The 18683-nt window shown below is 41.1% G+C and overlaps 1 protein-coding gene across 2 annotated transcripts in view; it reads right to left on the reverse strand.

Annotated features, from left to right (window-relative positions):
- Positions 1-18683, reverse strand: part of MGAM (maltase-glucoamylase) — a gene marked incomplete at its 5' end in the record, with an annotated part of 77886 nt that overhangs the window by 38082 nt on the left and 21121 nt on the right. For both annotated transcript variants that reach the window (XM_082662311.1, XM_082662310.1), the window contains 10 exons: positions 308-357; positions 1024-1112; positions 3764-3888; positions 4425-4481; positions 5743-5827; positions 8032-8186; positions 8739-8855; positions 10115-10286; positions 16853-16970; positions 18344-18428. In XM_082662311.1, the coding sequence (XP_082518437.1) occupies positions 308-357; positions 1024-1112; positions 3764-3888; positions 4425-4481; positions 5743-5827; positions 8032-8186; positions 8739-8855; positions 10115-10286; positions 16853-16970; positions 18344-18428 (1053 nt within the window). The remainder of the gene's footprint in view (positions 1-307; positions 358-1023; positions 1113-3763; positions 3889-4424; positions 4482-5742; positions 5828-8031; positions 8187-8738; positions 8856-10114; positions 10287-16852; positions 16971-18343; positions 18429-18683) is intronic.

Consider the following 18683-nt stretch of genomic DNA (forward strand, 5'->3'; position numbering starts at 1 on the left):
GTGTGCTCAAGTACAAACTTATTTTTCCCCTGAGGGGGGCGGAAAAAGGAGAGAGAGAGAAACACACATACAGAGAGAGAAATTTTTTAAAACTTCATTTAAAAAGACTGCTTTGATTTATCCATATCATTGCCTCTTTTTACTAACATGAATGATTCAATTATTAGGTGTTAAGTCATAAACTGAAATGTGGTCACCTATTGTCATAAATGAAGCTACAAATAAAATTACACACATACACAAACACATATGAGCTAACGGTCAGACAAAAGCCCACACTTAAGATTCATAAAAATACACTACTCACTTGGGTGACGGAGAACTCACATAAGAGGTAAACTTTATTGGCCACAGTATCTGAAAGTGAGATTAAAACAAGTGAGACTCTGGCCTGCCCACTACAGAAGGACAGATTTCATCCTGGCACTCCTTGAAGCTACATGTTGAGAATGACAAGATTAGAGAGAGCGTGTCCAAGGCCAAGACACTGTTTTCACTTTTCCTTCCTACCTTAACCTTGAAAAGGTTCCCTTCCAAGTGCTTCCAAGGCATATGCCTCAAGCGAAGCTATTTCCTAAGCTTGAGCCACAAGAATCTTTAATGTATTGGAGACAGATTAAGAAGCGTGGCTAGATTCGGGCGCACTAGAAAGGTGTCTTCTCACTGCCTGACTAGCACAGGTAGGTTTTACACATCATCCACGTTTGTTCATAAGTATTTGGAGGGAAGATGTGTGCACTGAATGGCAGAAACAGTCTAGAAAACATTTCTTTCAGGTGCCCTTTGATAATACAATGAGAGTCTATATATGCAGCTGGCCAGTGGGAGAATTCTAAGAGGTAGAGATGTGTTTTCCTTCCACCTGTGGTCCAACTACCACTATTCCTGAACAGCACAACCGAAATCAAAATTCTCCTCTCGAGTGATTAACGTTACTAGGCCTGGTGAGATTTCTCCCACCGCTGAATGACCAGCAGGAGTAACTCGAAGATGCAGGTTTGGAAACGGCAACATTGTGCTCACCTTTCGTTTCCCCATCATCCCAGAAAAGTTCGCCTTTTGCTTCTTTGTTGTCATCCAGGGCAATGATAAGACCAAGAGGGTTCCTTCGACTGTGAGAAACAAGATTTATGTGAGAGGCAAAGACTTGGGACTCAAAGAATTTTGCTAGATGAGCTGTGAAGGATTCTATCAGATTTCAAATGCGACAGGTCACTAGCAGCAGATGGCTCTGCTTTTCTTCAGGCACAAAGGCAAAAGCAACAGGGGCATCACTTTCTAGAATGGGTAATGTCACAGGCGACAGCACCACTCCAAACATTAGCAATAAACATCTATGAAGGAGGCACGAATTTAATCACCAGAATCACTGCAATAGCTACAATAAAACCTGCTGATGCTATTATTATTTTGAATACAGACTATTAGAAGAGAAAGAAATCCGAGACAATAATTGGTTCAGCCTAATCATTTTACAGCTGATACATGCAGGAGAAGTATTAACTGCAGTCAGGGGGATATATTTGTTCCCTGCCTAAGAACCATGTTGACTCAGAAAGCAAGAAAATACAACAAGGTCCATCTATATAATGGCAATTTCCTAATTTGATTATTTATTATTAGTTCATTTCGAGAGAGAAAAAGAGAACATTCTAATTATCTGCTTTATAACTCAGAATATAAAACACAAAACACTACTCAAAAGATGCTGAAATAGATGCACATAGAGAAAGAGGGAGAAAGAAGGAGCAGCTGCATTTAAATCTCCCCTTATTCCGCCCCTCCTCTAGACCACCTCCCGATTTCCTACTCCTGTTGCATCCCTCACACTCCCTATTATATTCTTTCATAGGTCAGCCTTCCACTGTGCCCTGTGCCAGCCAGGTTCCAGGGTCAACAAAATCACCTGCTTTCACTTAACACGCATGTACTGAGTAGCTTTCATTGCTAGGAAGTCTAAGAGATACAAAAACAAATAGACCAGAACGACATTGATGACCTTAAATATGGTAAGAAAGATTAAACATATTCACCAAATAGTCCAAACAGAAAGTAAAGAGTGGCACAAAAGTTAAAATCCTTACAGGAGTCCACAGTGACACTTGGAGCAGTAGGTGGCCTAGATATTCTGGAGGACACTGCATACTCTTAAGGACTCACCCACTACAATACTACTTGGCCCTATTAGATAAATTAAACACATGGTCCCTGAAGGGTGCTAACGTGAAACCCAAGTTGACAGCAGTCTTGGCTTGCAACCAAAGAGCAGGCTAATCCTCCCTGGGGGAGTGAGACCTATTTGGATCCTTGAGATCACCACATTTGGAAAACCAAAAAATTACTAAATGCACGAGGTAACAAGCCAACGTGAAAGAAAGTTGGCAAAAACAACTAACAATAGATTTAGATTCCACTAAGGATTTTAGATAATAGAATTTTCAGTTACAAAGTATAGAATAACTATGACTGACATACTTAACAATATTAAGGGAAAAAAATGTATTAAAAAATGACCAGAAAGTTGGAAGTGGCAGCACACCCTCTGCTGGAATTGTTGGGGAAGATTTCTCGCAGATGAAATCAGAGTGTAATTTGGAATATGATTAAGAATGTATCAGGCAAAGAATGCTGAAAAGGGTAAGAAGTGCTGAAGCCCAGATGCAGGGAAATAGATGAGTATGTTTAGAGAATAACAAGATTTTTGGCATGGCTGTTCTATAGGTGTGTGGTAAGGTGTCAGGAGACACAGGTTAACTCGAAACCAGATTATGATTGGCCTTGAACAACCTACTAATGATAGAATTTAGACTTTAACCTGGGAAGCAACAAATTGAGATCTTCACTTTGGAAAGACAATTTTGGTATCAGTGTGCAGAACAGCATGAAGCTGAATAGTTAGAGAAAAGGAACCCAGGTGGTATTTGGATATATAAGTTTTTTCCATCAGTATCACAAAAGTTTAAACTTGAAAAATTATGGCAGTAAGGAAGGTTCAAAAGAAAAAGACTTCTAACCTCCAAAAAACTACATCTATTAAAAGCAAATTAGCTGATACATTTAGAGACACAGATGTGAATGTGTGCCTCTTTAGTACAGATGGAGTCTATAGTTTGAGCATCAAAGAATCATCAAGGAGAATGAGGGACATGAAGGAGATTTGAAGTGCACAGGAAGTAATTTTTGAACCCCGTTTTGCATCACAAGAAAGAAATGGCTCAGTGGGAAGAAAGAAACAGGAAATTGAGATTATAGGGGAGTGGAAAGTGGATCCCACTCCCTAGAAATGAGAATGAGGAGTCGAGTGCATAGCGTGGTAGAATGATGGTCTGATAAAGGCAGGTGGAGTGATCAACAGACCCCGTTTGCCCGGAATTGAGATGTTTCAAAAAACATGAGACTTTCAGGGCTAAAACTGACATATTCCTAGGAAAACTAGGAAGGTTCACCACCCTCGGGGGGGGGTTAAGTCGGGGGGTTAAGGAAGGACAGGATTAAGGTCTTTCAAAATCCATTTGGATGCAGTCTAAATCACAGCTTCCCCAGAAGAGGCCCACAGAAATCCAGGGAACAGAGTTTGATGACCACACACACACACACACACGCGCACACGCGCGCACACACACACACACACACACACACACGTGCCCCTCCTCCCCACATTCCACGTAATGCTTCAGCATCTTCTACATGGGCAACAGATGGGAACAGAAACAACTAGGTTCGTCAGCCTCCCCCTTAAAGGAAACTCCCAGCCATGCTATACCTGGCCACAGTGGTTGTGGCTGGCTGCTGTGTGGGGAAGATGTAGCCTCCTCGAAGGTGAAGTCCAATTTTGTCTCCAGGAAGTTCCATCTCCACTTTTTGCTTCCTCCATTTCACTCGGCCCCCCTGACGCACGTAGACAAATCAAACACAGTGGCATGAGCACATCGCCGCTACCTCTTAACCACACGCGGAGTTATCTCCAGCTCTTTCCTTCTCCCACCTAGTTGAATTGCTATCTAGTCAGGCATCAAGCAAGAAAAGGAAAAGAATTTAAGAACAATGGGTTTTGTGATCAGCTGGGCGCTTGGGGAACATATATCACGCTGAGGCTATCTGACATACATTATACAAACTGATAGTTTTCTGAACAAGAATCTCACTTATAACCAGGCTCAAATTGTCCATCGGCCCCAATATTTGCCCATGAGACATTCTACTTCCATCTTTATCTTGCTGCTGAATAAAGTATATGAATGTATCTTTTTCAGATTTCATCATGACTGATGTCGAGTGACTTCGTCTCACTTTATTGACTCTGCTATGAAGTCACTGCAAACACGACAGAAACATTCCTCAGTGCATGGATAGATGTTTCTGTCTACCCAGACGTATCTTGTCTGTGCAGCTTGAAGAGTTTAAGAAAAGTCAAAGCTACTTACAGTCTCATAGTCATACCAGACGGCATCAGGCACATATGCTGTCACTTTCTCTGCACCCTGAAATTAAAACAAACTATTGTCCTTTATGGCCCAGCCTCTGAAGGGGATAAAACTTCTTAATCACATACTGAGAATGCATAAATGGCCTTTCTTTTCTCTACCAACTTGTGCTTTTCTTCTAACAGAGGCAATAACCTTGCCACTTAAAGAAAAATCCCAGATGGGACCATATTAGGAATAATAATCATAGTATTGAAATAGGTGTTGTGGTAAAAATTCCAGCTTTAGAGGCACAGAAGCAGATGTGATGACAGCGAGGCAGGGAGACAGAACAAGGAATGCGGGCAGCCTCTAGAAGGTGGAAGAGGCACGGAAATGGATTTCTCCCTTAGAGCCTCTAGAAGCAACCGGCCCCACCAACATAGTGATTTTAGGCCAGTGAGACCCATGTTGGGCTTCCGACCTCCAGAAATGCAAGATAATAGATTTTTGTTGTTATGAGCCACTGCATTTGTGGTAGTTTGTTACAGCAGCAACAGGAAACTAATACAGCCTCTCTAGACACAAACCAGACCAGTTAGCAGAGTCAACTGCAGCCAGGTGGAAAACAGGAAGAAGGACACGACGGTGCACAGAAGTGATGAAACAAGAACCAGGAGAGTCTGGGACTCCCTTCACTGGTTGAGAGGCAAGTTCTGCTTGGAGGAAAGGATGTGAAGTGCCGTGAGCCATCAGCGCTGTGAAGCTGGGCTTGAGAGGGCGGGGCTGGAGGGTGCGATTTTGAAAAATGAAAAAAAAACTCCAGCTTCACACTGCGTACCTCATTTAATCTTCCCAATAGTCTCCAGTGATACATACTATTATTATCTCCTCTTACAGCTGAGGAAGCGGCACATAATTTCCCCCAGATGGCACTGGCACCAAGTGGCAGAGACAACAAACACACCCAGATCACCCTGACCTTAGAGTGAGTGCTGGGTCACTGCTCCCTCCTGCCTCTGCATCCTGGAACAAGTCATGATCTGCTATGAGAATCTGACAACACATAGGACAATTCTTAAACCGAGTCACCCGTAGATGCTTCTATACTGATTGGAAACTTGGTCAAGGACAAAAGACTTCTAGAGACAAAAATGTGTACCCATCAGATACCCATCTTCCCCAAACTCCAACACACAGTCTTCAAGGCTGCCCCAGCCACAGAAGTTGGAAATGAGTTTGGAATAGAAAGAGGACAAATGGTTCCAAGAAGAGAGGAGTCTGGAGTTACCAGGAGCAATACCAGAGACCACCAGTGTGTCTCGGCGGGAACACTTGCCTCGGCCAGAACCGGAGTGATGAGGAGGCCGGGCCCCCATAAAAACTGCTCCTGCACATCCCAAGTGTTGCTGTCCTCGTAGAACCTAATGACCAGAGAAATGTTCAATGACATTTGGGCCGGTGCTTTCTGGCAGCTCTCCCCCAAGCCTGTCTAAAACTTGCAGGCTCCCTGCCTGGGGCAAATTCCCCAAATTATTCCGTGACACCTATTCAATCCCTGTCTCTCCACTCCTGCAGGCAGATCTACTTTCCCTAGCCCCTGCACCCTCCTATTCTTTCCCCAATTTGGACAGAAGTTCCTATTTCAGTATCTCTATGCTAGGCAGGTTCCAGGCTATAATTCTATTTGTCATATCCCCCTTAAAAAAATAAGTAAAACAAGCAAGACATTTTAAAACTTCAGCTACTATCCAAAAGGAACTAGATCTGATCATCCAAAAAAAGCAGACAAAAACTTTACTCTTTTCTCTTTTAGGATACCTACCTTTAATAGAGAATTCTGGGAGACAGCAAGTACTTACCCACAATAATGAATATATAATATATATTATAATAATATATGCCTGAGGGCCTAAAATGTCAGACACAGAAGGGAATTAACTGTATTTTGATTTTGACAAGAAAAGGTCTCTTTTTCGTAGACTATAAAATTATTTTGTTAATTTTTAATAAGCGAGACCTGGGTTACTTTTTTCTTTTTCTATGATATGACCAACATAGACCTCAAAGATGCCCCCATTGATGACCAGCAAGTATATCCTCCAATATCCAAGCACTTTGACTTTCAGAATATCTGTGCTCAAAACTGTTAGAATGAATTCACTTAAAAGCCAACCAATAAAACTGGTTGAGGCTTTTATCTACATAGCATCAAACATAGTTCAACCTAATATCTCTATTTTCATGCTTTTTTTTTTTTTTGCATCATATACACAGAGCATTACTGTTCCCACTGTTCAAGCCCTGAGAAATGCTACCAAAGGCATGAGCAACTGGGGCAGGGTCCTCGCCTAAATCACAGCCTCCGTCTCAAGCCAGTTCCGTACACTTCCCAGCACCATCTTCAATCCTCGGGTTTCTAAACAAGGCTTCCGGCTCCTTATTCTGCCAGTGCCGGTCATAAGAAAGCAAACCCCACTGCAGAGCTACTCACTCTGCAGCCACCAGAGGGTCCCACAGCATTAGCTAGGAAGCGAGGACACACCCTCTCCTACTACAAATCTCCACCAAGCTTAAATTTCCCCGGTGCCTCACAGCAGTTTCCCCGAGATTCCAGCCCCGAAACAGGATTGCCTGGAAACCCCAGAACTATTTGCCGGCTAATATTATAGAGGCATCAGTTCATACTAAGTGGCCAGCGTTAAGGAAAGTCTCTTAAGTGTTCTTTTTTTAGAGTCAAATTAGAGATACTCATTGGCTGACAATAAAAATTCTGAATTCAGGAAAATCCTCCATACTATTCTTATTAGTATGTAAATGACCTAGAGCTTGAACATGGTGCATTACAAAAGCGACCATCAGGTTCAAGCTATCAAATCCTTTAAATGAAGGCTACAGAAACTAAGGATGAAGGAACTTAAATGATTTGTCTAAGGTATAGAGTTAGTTGGTGGAACAAAGACCCCAAATTCCACAGCTTTTAGTCTAGTTCTCTCCCCAAAAGGGAACAGGCTATAATACTTAAATATACCTAAAATAGTACATAGGCAGCAATAGCCTTGCAAATACCAACTCGTTATTCAAGTTAAAAAAATATATCTGAGTAACTGTTTGGATTGTTTTAATTTCACTCATTTTCTTTGCGGTACGTGGGCCTCTCACTGTTGCAGCCTCTCCCGTTGCGGAGCACAGGCTCCGGACGCGCAGGCCCAGCAGCCATAGCTCACAGGCCCAGCTGCTCTGCAGCATGTGGGATCTTCCCGGACTGGGGCACGAACCCGTGTCCTCTGCATCGGCAGGCGGACTCTCAACCACTGCGCCACCAGGGAAGCCCCACTCATTTTTTAAAAAATATTTGTTTATTCATTTAGGATGCTGCCGGTCTTAGTTGCAGCTCACGGGATCTTCGCTGCGGCATGTAGACTCTTAGTTGAGTGAGAATTCTTGGTTTTGACTTGCATGCAGGATCTAGTTTCCCAACCAGGGATTGAACCCATGCCCCCTTCATTGGGAGTGCAGCGTCTTACCCGCTGGACCACCAGGGAAGTCCCTTCACTCTTATATTTGATGATACAGTCAATGTCACCCAGTTACATTAACAAAATTCCTTTGGGCTAGATGAACTTACTCATGCAAAAGGGGCCTGGCCACCGTGTCCCCCTGGCTGTGAGCACGGTAGAAGAGAGTGTAGAGATAGGGCAATAGAGCATAGCGGATGGTAAGGTAGTGCCTGGAGGAATTCAACAGCAGAGAGTCAGCTCCAAAGGAGGCAGGATCCTGGGCCTGGGAAGAAACAAGAGGTTGCAATTGACACCTGGTTACAAATAAGAAAAGCCTTTGGAGATATCAGACCCCATTCATCACAACCAAGAGTTTTGTTCCTGCAAGACCTGGGGCCTACCTTGCAAACTTTGCCTCTGAGCAGTAGGGTTGGGCAAAGGGAGATCATTCCATCAAGTTAAGTGGCCATTCCCCCCTCATTCATTCTATGGGTGCTCTCAGTAGACTGCCATTTAAATAACTTTTAAGTATTTCTTCATTTGATTCTCACTACAAAATGAGCAATGCAAATAAAGTGTATAAAGGTTTGATTAAAAACCTTCACACACTCGCCATTTCCTTGACTGCCACGGTAGAGATAGCAGGGGCTGTGTCGGCAGAGGGCATTTTAATGGTGCATCATGAGTCCTGGTTAATTGCAAACGGTGGTCCCAATTAGCCTAAGTGAAGCACCACGTAGGAAGTTGGCTCAACAGATTTCTCAGACAGGATGCAGGTAGATCCAGTCCTAATGTATGCCAAGTTTATTTTGATCATATCTCCTGGGAGACTTACCTTGTAGCCTTGGCCATTGTGATTCCTGGAAAATGGATAGAATGCTCCCAGCTGCATCCACCTCCTGCAGAGCTCTTCGGGAGCATCCAATGTAAAGCCACATATGTCAGAACCCACCTGGAAGGACACACAGACAGCGACGGCATGTGTACCTCACTTCCATTACCACACCCTGCTTCTCGGCTTTGCTTTCTACCAGGGACCTACCAGCTGTACTTGGCTGTACTAACCTCTTCCTGAGAAGGCTACTTCGGTGTGATGGAACTGGGCTAAATCCTATGTCCACTCTTTACTGCCAGGTGAATGCAAATGAATTACTTAACCCTTCTGTGCCTCGGTTTCCTCATTTTGTTAAAGTGGGCACTCTAGGGTTTTAGTAAATGAGATAATGGAAGTAAAACACTTGATGCACAATAGTTTTTTGGTGAATAGCAACTAGAAATACCGTTGATATTATTACTTTGACCACAGCACTAGGAGAATTAATTTTCCAAAGCCTAATTCTGATCAGGTCATTCATCTATTCAAAAATCCCCAGGGTCTCCTGCTGCCTGCCCTACTAGCGCCTCAAAACCTGGTTCCAACCCACCTTTCCAGCATCATTTCTCATTCCAGTCCTACACTCCAATCCTTAGGGACACTCAAATTCTGCCCCTTGCTGGTCTCAGTCTTAAAATTTCTCAGTCTTACAATGACCTCCCCCCCATCAGTCTGATAAAACATACCCACTTTCAAGGTTAAACTCCAGTGCCATCTTTTGCATGAAGTTACTATTTACTCCCTCCCGGGACTCCCATTGTTCCTTGTAATCTTGTTACAGTTGTTAAGTACCTTTCTCAGGATTTCTTTTAACATTTAAATGATATGTTCCTGTTTGCACTTTTACCCTAGCTTGTCATAATTATGTGTGTGTGTGTGTGTGTGAGTGTGTGTGTGTGTGTAGAGAGAGAGAGAGAGAGAGAGAGAGAGACTTTGGGGGTGTGCGGAAGGAAGGTGTTTCTGTTACTATATGTTTCTCTCCACCCTCACCATGCATACCTAGCTCAATGCCTTGCTCGAAGTAAGAGCTCAATAAACAGATATGCTGAATTTAACTAAAAGATGCCAACTGTAACCTTAAGGACATGTGCACTTTTTTGTGTGTATGTTGTACTTAAAAAAAAAATATTCCAACACTACCACTTCAAGTTTGCACCTTCTATCCTTATAAGGCAGTACAGGAAAGAATGTCGTGGTATCAGTGTCATACTGATGTGGATGAAGCACATAACCCTCCAGACTTTAAATCCCTGGGCCATGGAGGGCAGTAGAGGGGAGCTTTATCATTTGAAAAACTTCTAGCATGAGGCATTCTGGGGACTGGGATGTGGACTCACCATTGGGATACCAAAAAGGCTGAACTCGAGCATGCCAGGGATGGACCATCGAAGGTCATTCCAGGTGGCTGCGTTGTCTCCTAACCAGTGGGCTGCAAACTTGCCAGACCCCGCAAAGGTAGAACGGGTTAAAATGAAGCTTCTCTTGTTAGGGAACACAGTCTTGACAGCTCTAGAGAGGGAGAGAGACTTAGGGAGTCAATGTGTGACCTTAGCGTGCCTTAGCCCAGAGGATAGAGTGATAATATCGAGGATTTCAAGTTAATACCGCACTCTTTGCTTCTAGTTTTCTCCTGTAGAGTTAGAGTTGCTGTTGGGAGCAGACTGTACCATTGAGTATGTTTATATTTCGTTTTGTTTTGTTTTAGGCATTTTATGTACATCATTAACTCCATAATTTCAAAGTTCAGTAGAAGGATACTGAGCCAGTACCTAAAACCCCAAAGCACATGAAGTCTTTAAGTTACTTAACCCTCCATACACCAGTCTATAACAGTATGGCAGAGAGGAAAATACATGGGCCTTGGACTCATGCAGAAATGAGTCCAAATTTTGCTCTTACATTTTATTACCTGTTTCTCCTTGGTCAAATTACTTCCCTTTCTTCCAACCTTTCATTCATTCATTTATTCATTCTTTCTTTCATTATACACAGTACACAAATACTTATTGGATTCCTTCCTCCCAATGTGACCAGGATTTTCTTCATTCATTCAGTAATAACAACCATACTTATCTTGCCGAATTTTGTTTTTACATTATTTTTCCTGTATTGCTGGTTTATTTTTAATATAGCAAGTTCTTATTAGTTATCTATTTTATACACATCAGTGTATACATGTCCATCCCAACTTCCCAATTCATCCCACCACCACCACCCCGCCTTCCCCCCTTGGTGTCCTATACGTTTGTTCTCTATATCTGTGTCTTCATCTGTACCATTTTTCTAGATTCAACACATATGCGTTAATATATGATATTTGTTTTTCTCTTTCTGACTTACTTCACTCTGTATGATAGTCTCTAGGTCCATCCACATCTCAACAAATGACCCAATTTCGTTCTTTTTTATCGCTGAGTAATATTCCATTGTATATATGCACCACATCTTCTCTATCCATTCGTCTGTTGATGGGCATTTAGGTTGCTTCCATGACCTGGCTATCATAAATAGTGCTGCAAAGAACATTGGGGTGCATATGTCTTTCTGAATTATGGTTTTCTCTGGGTAAAGGCTCACTAGTGGGATTGCTGGGTCATATGGTAATTCTATTTTCAGTTTTTTAAGGAACCTCCATACTGTTCTCCATAGTGGCTGTAACAATTTACATTCCCACCAACAGTGCAAGAGGGTTCCCTTTTCTCCACACCCTCTCCAGCATTTGTTGTTTGTAAATTTTCTGATGATGCCCATTCTAAATGGTGTGAGGTGATACCTCATTGTAGTATTGATTTGTATTTCTCTAATAATTAGAGATGTTGAGCAGCTTTTCATGTGCCTCTTGGCCATCTGTATGTCTTCTTTGGAGAAATGTCTATTGAGGTCTTCTGCCCATTTTTGGATTGGGTTGTTTCTTTTTTTAATATTGAGTTGCATGAGCTGTTTATGTATTTTGGAGATTAATCCTTTGTCCGTTGATTCGTTTGCAAATATTTTCTCCCATTCTGAGGGCTGTCTTATCATCTTGTTTATAGTTTCCTTTGATGTGCAAAAGCTTTTACGTTTCATTAGGTCCTATTTGTTATTTTTGTTTTTATTTCCATTACTCTGGGAGATGGGTGAAAAAAATTTGCGGTAATTTATGTCAAAGAGTGTTCTTCCTATGTTTCCCTCTAAGATTTTTACAGTGTCTCGTCTTACATTTAGGTCTTTCATCCATTGTGAGTTTATTTTTGTGTATGGTGTTAGGGAGTGTTCTAATTTCATTCTTTCACATGTACCTGTCCAGTTTTCCCAGCATCACTTATTGAAGAGGCTGTCTTTTCTCCATTGTATATCCTTGCCTCCTTTGTCATTAATTAGTTGACCATAGGACTGTGGGTTTATCTCTGGGCTTTCTATCCTGTTCCATTGATCTATATTTCTGTTTTTGTGCCAGTACCATACTGTCTTCATCACTGTAGCTTTGTAGTATAGTCTGAAGGCAGGGAGCCTGATTCCTCCAGCTCCGTTTTTCTTTCTCAATACTGCATTGACTACTCGAGGTCTTTTGTGTTTCCATACAAATTATGAAATTTTTTGTTCTAGTTTTGTGAAGAATGCCATTGGTAGTTTGATAGGGATTGCACTGAATCTGCAGATTGCTTTGGATAGCATAGTCATTTTCACAATGTTGAGTCTTCCGATCCAAATACATGGTATATCTTTCCATCTGTTTGTATTGTCTTTAATTTCTTTCATCAGTGTCTTATAGTTTTCTGCATACAGGTCTTTTGTCTCCATAGGTAGGTTTATTCCTAGATATTTTATTCTTTTTGTTGCAATGGTAAATGGTAAAGGTTCCCTTAATTTCTCTTTCAGATTTTTTGTTGTTAGTGTATAGGAATGCAAGAGATTTCTGTGCATTAATTTTGTATCCTGCTACTTTATCAAATTCATTGATTAGTTCTAGTAGTTTTCTGAAAGCATCTTTAGGATACTGTATGTATAGTACCTTGTCATCTGCAAACAATGACAATTTTACTTCTTCTTTTCCAATTTGTATTCCTTCTATTTCTTTTTCTTCTCTGATTGCTGTGGCTAAAACTTCCAAAACTGTTGAATAATAGTGGTGAGAGTGGGCAACCTTGTCTTGTTCATAATCTTAGAGAAAATGGTTTCAGTTTTTCACCACTGAGAATGATGTTGGCTGTGGGTTTGTCATATATGGCCTTTATTATGTTGAAGTAGGTTCCCTCTAGGCCCATTTTCTGGAGAGCTTTTATCATAAATGGGTGTTGAATTTTGTCAAAAGCTTTTTCTGCATCTATTGAGATGATTATATGGTTTTCATCCTTCAATTTGTTAATATGGTGTATCACATTGATTGATTTGCATATATGGAAGAATCCTTGCATTCCTGGAATAAACCCCACTTGATCATGGTATATGATCTTTTTAATGTGTTGTTGGATTCTGTTTGCTAGTATTTTGTTGAGGATTTTTGCATCTATATTCATCAGTGATATTGGTCTGTAATTTTCTTTTTTTGGAGTATCTTTGTCTGGTTTTGGTATCAGGATTATGGTGGCCTCACAGAATGAGTTTGGGAGTGTTCATTCCTCTGCAATTTTTTGGAAGAGTTTGAGAAGGATGGGTGTTAGCTCTTCTCTAAATGTTTGATAGAATTCACCTGTGAAGCCATCTGGTCCTGGACTTCTGTTTGTTGGAAGATTTTTAATCACAGTTTCAATTTCATTACTTGTGATTTGTCTGTTCATATTTTCTATTTCTTCCTGGTTCAGTCTTGGAAGGTTATACCTTTCTAAGAATTTGTCCATTTCTTCCAGGTTGTCCATTTGATTGGCATAGAGTTGCTTGTAGTAGTCTCTTAGGATGCTTTGTATGTCTGCAGTGTCTGTTGTAACTTCTCCTTTTGCATTTCTAATTTTATTGATTTGAGTCCTTTCCCTCTTTTTCTTGTTGAGTCTGGCTAATGGTTTATCAATTTTGTTTTTCTTCTCAAAGAACCAGCTTTTAGTTTTATTGATCTTTGTTATTGTTTTCTTTGTTTCTATTTCATTTGTTTCTGCTCTGATATGTATGATTTCTTTCCTTCTACTAACTTTGGGTTTTGTTTGCTCTTCTTTCTCTAGTTCCTTTATGTGTAAGGTTAGATTGTTTATTTGAGATTTTTCTTGTTTCTTGAGGTATGCTTGTATAGCTCTAAACTTCCCTCTTAGAACTGCTTTTGCTGCATCCCATAGGTTTTGGTTTGTCGTGTTTTCATTGTCATTTGTCTCTAGGCATTTTTTGATTTCCTCTTTGACTTCTTCAGTGATCTCTTGGTTATTTAGCAACATATGGTCTAGCCTCCCTGTGTTTGTGTTTTTTACATTTTTCCCCTGTAATTTAATTCTAATCTTATAGCGTTGTGGTCGGAAAAGATGCTTGATATGATTTCAATTTTTCTTAAATTTACTGAGGCTTGATTTATGACCCCAGACATGATCTATCCTGGAGAATGTTCCATGTGCACTTGAGAAGAAAGGGTAATCTGCTGTTTTGGGATGGACTGTCCTATAAATATCAATTAAACCTATCTGGTCTGTTGTATCATTTAAAGCTTGTGTTTCCTTATTAATTTTCTATCTGGATGATCTGTCCATTGTTATAAGTGAGGTGTCAAAGTCCCCCACTATTATTGTGTTACTGTCAATTTCCTCTTTTATAGCTGTTAGCATTTGCCTTTTGTATTGAGGTGCTCCTATGTTGGGTGTATATATTTTTACAATTGTTATATCTTCTTCTTGGACTGATCCCTTGATCATTATGTAGTGTCCTTCCTTGTCTCTTGTAACATTCTTATTTTAAAGTCTATTTTATCCGATATGAGTATTACTACTCCAGTTTTCTTCTGATTTCCATTTGCATGGAATATCTTTTTCTATCCCTTCACTTTCAGTCTCTATGTGTCCCTAGGTCTGAAGTGGGTCTCTTGTAGACAGCATATATATGGGTCTTGTTTTTGTATCCATTCAGGGAGCCTGTGTCTTTTGGTTGGAGCACTTAATCCACTTACATTTAAGGTAATTATCGATATGTATTTTCCTATTACCATTTTCTTAACTGTTTTGAGTTTGTTTTTGTAGGTCCTTTCCTTCTCTTCTGTTTCCCACTTAGAGAAGTTCCTTTAGCATTTGTTGTAGACCTGGTTTGGTGGTGCTGAATTATCTTAGCTTTTGCTTGTCTGTAAAGCTTTTGATTTCTCCATCGAATCTGAATGAGATCCTTGCCAGGTAGAGTAATCCTGGTTGTAGGTTCTTCTCTTTCACCACTTTAAATATATGGTGCCACTCCCTTCTGCCTTGTAGAGTTTCTGCTGAGAAATCAGCTGTTAACCTTAATGGGAGTTCCCTTGTATGTTGTTTTTCCCCTGTTGCTTTTAATAATTTTTCTCTGTCTTTAATTTTTGTCAATTTGCTTACTATGTGTCTCAGTGTGTTTCTCCTTGGGTTTATCCTGCCTGGGACTCTGCACTTCCTGGACTTGGGTGGCTATTTCCTTTCCCATGTTAGCGAAGTTTTCGACTATAATCTCTTCAAATATTTTCTCTGGTTCTTTCTCTCGCTCTTCTCCTTCTGGGACCCCTATAATGTGAATGTTGGTGCATTTAATGTTGTCCCAGAGGTCTCTTAGGCTGTCTTCATTTCTTTTCATTCTTTTTTCTTTAATCTGTTCTGCAGCAGTGATTTCCACCATTCTGCCTTCCAGGTCACTTATCCGTTCTTCTGCCTCAGTTATTCTGCTATTCATTCCTTCTAGTGTATTTTTCATTTCAGTTATTGTATTGTTCATCTCTGTTTATTTGTTCTTTAATTCTTCTAGGTCTTTTTTAAACATTTCTTGCATCTTCTCGATCTTTGCCTCCATTCTTTTTCCAAGGTCCTGGATCATCTTCATTATCATTATTCTGAATTCTTTTTCTGGAAGGTTCCCTATCTCCACTTCATTTAGTTGTTTTTCTGGGTTTTTATCTTGCTCCTTCATCTGGTACATGGTCCTCTGCCTTTTCATTTTGTCTATCTTTCTGTGAACGTGGTTTTCGTTCCACAGGCTGCAGGATTGTAGTTCGTCTTGCTTCTGCTGTTTGCCATCTGGTGGATGAGGCTATCTAAGAGGCTTGTGCAAGCTTCCTGATGGGAGGGACTGGTGGTGGGCCGAGCTGGGTTTTGCTCTGGTGGACAGAGCTCAGTAAAACTTTAATCTGCTTGTCTGCTGATGGGTGGGGCTGAGTTCCTTCCTTGTTGGTTGTTTGACCTGAGGTGACCCTGCACTGGAGACTACAGGCTTTTTGGTGGGGCTAATGGTGGACTCTGGGAGGGCTCAAGCCAATGAGTACTTCCCAGAACTTCTGCTGCCAGTGTCCTAGTCCCTGTGGTGAGCCACAGCTGCCCCCCGCCTCTGCAGGAAACCCTCCAACACTAGCAGGTGGGTCTGGTTCAGTCTCCTATGGGGTCACTGCTCCTTCCCCCTGGGTCCTGATACACACACTACTTTGCGTGTGCCCTGCAAGACTGGAGTCTCTGTTCCCCCCAGTCCTGTCGAAGTCCTGCAATCAAATCCCACTAGCCTGCAAAGTCTGATTCTCTGGGAATTCGTCCTCGCATTGCCAGACCCCCAGCTTCGGAAGCTTGACGTGGGGCTCAGAACCTTCACTCCGGTGGGTGTACTTCTGTGGTATAAATGCTCTCCAGTTTGTGAGTCACCCACCCAGCGGTTATGGGATTTGATTTTACTGTGATTGCGTCCCTCCTACTGTCTCATTGAGGTTTCTTCTTTGTCTTTGGATGTGGGGTATCTTTTTGGGTGAGTTCCAGTGTCTTCCTGTCAATGATTGTTCAGCAGTTAGTTGTGATTCTGATGCTCTTGCAAGAGGAAGTGAGCACACGTCCTTCTACTCCGCCATCTTGAACAATCTCCCTTGCTGAGTTCTTAAAAATAACACACTGGCAACTGGCATCTAGTGAGACTAAGAATTTGATCATGTATTAAGTAAATCTGATCATATATTAAGTCCATAGCAATAATGGCCTTACTCTGCTGTGGCAATTGCCATGGAGTAGCCATACAGATTGTGGACATCGTATTGCTTGCCCCAGTGCTGTACTGCATCCATGCAGAGACTCTTGCAGAACAGGTACCCATCCAGGATTCCTGCGACAAAAGAGGGATCAGTCAATGAGAGCGTGAGATGCATATTCCCTGTTTCTCGACTATCACCTGAAATTGTGGCTCCCTAGGCAGGCATTTTTTGTGGCCATCCTGGAAATGATCATACAGCTTCCTCACTATCAGAAGGATATATACTTTCAGTAGTTTCTCTGATATATAAAAAAATTGTGCTGACCCATACACATTCTCCCACCTGGGTGCACAGGTGACCAGAGGGAAGTATTTGGAAGTAAGTGGATCTAGTTAGACTTGAAGTTAGATCTGAAGTCTTCAAACTGAGCTAAATTAAGTGGTCCAAGAATAAAAATATTAGATGAAAGTGTAAATTAATTTCTCACCCTTTCTCCAAGCTGTCATAAGGGATGATTGACCAATCTCTCTTTCATTCATCCAATCTTTTCTGCTCCCCTTGCACCACTATGGTTCAGATCCAAATTACCTTTGTCTTAACCATTGCAATTGTTTTCTTAATGGCTTATTTAACTCTGATCTACTGATCTTCTAATTCATATTAGAAGCACACATTAATGCCAGATCAATATTTCTAAAACCATTTGACTGTTATGTTTCCCTCTAAAACTTAAATAGTTTCTATCACCAAAAGAATGAAGCCTCCCATCTGAATCTCTCAGCATTTGATCCTGACCCAACTGCCCTAATTTCCTATTTTTCCATCAGACTGGAAGTTTTCATAAGATGCTATAATTCTAGCAGCTCATTCCTTTCTTAATCAAGATACAATTTATCTGTGAGCCTCTAGATTTCTTCAAACTACAATAAATGCTGTGATTCCAGGGCCACACCCTGGGATACACTGTTGTTCAAAGTTCAGTCAGAACTCACTAGCATCATACTCACTGACTCTGATGTTGACCCGGCCCCCTCTTCCCCCCCACCCCACCAATGGGTTCTGGCTTCCTTTCATTTTATGGTCCAAATCTGTTCTTCACTGACATCTGTTCTTCTTGACATTACCAGACTTGACCTTCATATGAAGACCTAACCTGGTTACCTAGTCTCTCTCTGGTTAGCCCTAACCTATTTGGGTACACACTTGAGAGGAAAATGAACTAACCACTAACCTCTGGCTTCTGCACCATATCTTCTCTGGAACAGAAACAGCTCAGATGTAGGTAGAAGGACTAGATTGATTGCCCCTTTTGAATTTACGCCTCATTTAGGAAAGCATAGAGTGTTTTGATTTTCTTTCCTAGTTTTCTTTATATAGTACCCACATTTTCCTTCCCCTATGCAATTTATGTAAAAAATCCCTTGCCAGGTTATTCATATATATCCTTATGAATTTAAAATACCAGATATTCATTGCCATTTTAATCAAACTAATCAGCACTTACTGGGAGTGAATGGGGGATAATTTAGATTGTTTGTGGAACATCCTGAAACTGAACCATCCACGAAGTTGGAGACTTCATTCATATCCTAGAAGACAAAGAACAAAGACTATTAAGAAAAAGTAACATGTCCTCGTATGTTGTACTGATGGTGTCTTTCTTTTTGTTTAGGACTCAGAGAAATGATTCTAGATATTTCTTTTTTTAACGAGGTTCTTATGTTAAGGAGAGAAATAGATGTTCCTGTCCTGTCTTCTCTACCCATTGAAGGCTTTGTGGAGAAGGTTCTTAAAATCCCTTCAAAATGATATATGTATATAATCATTGAAAATGAAAAATTTCC

This window comes from Grampus griseus (assembly GCF_964374135.1).
Source record: "Grampus griseus genome assembly, chromosome: 9".
NCBI classification, from domain to species: domain Eukaryota; kingdom Metazoa; phylum Chordata; class Mammalia; order Artiodactyla; family Delphinidae; genus Grampus; species Grampus griseus.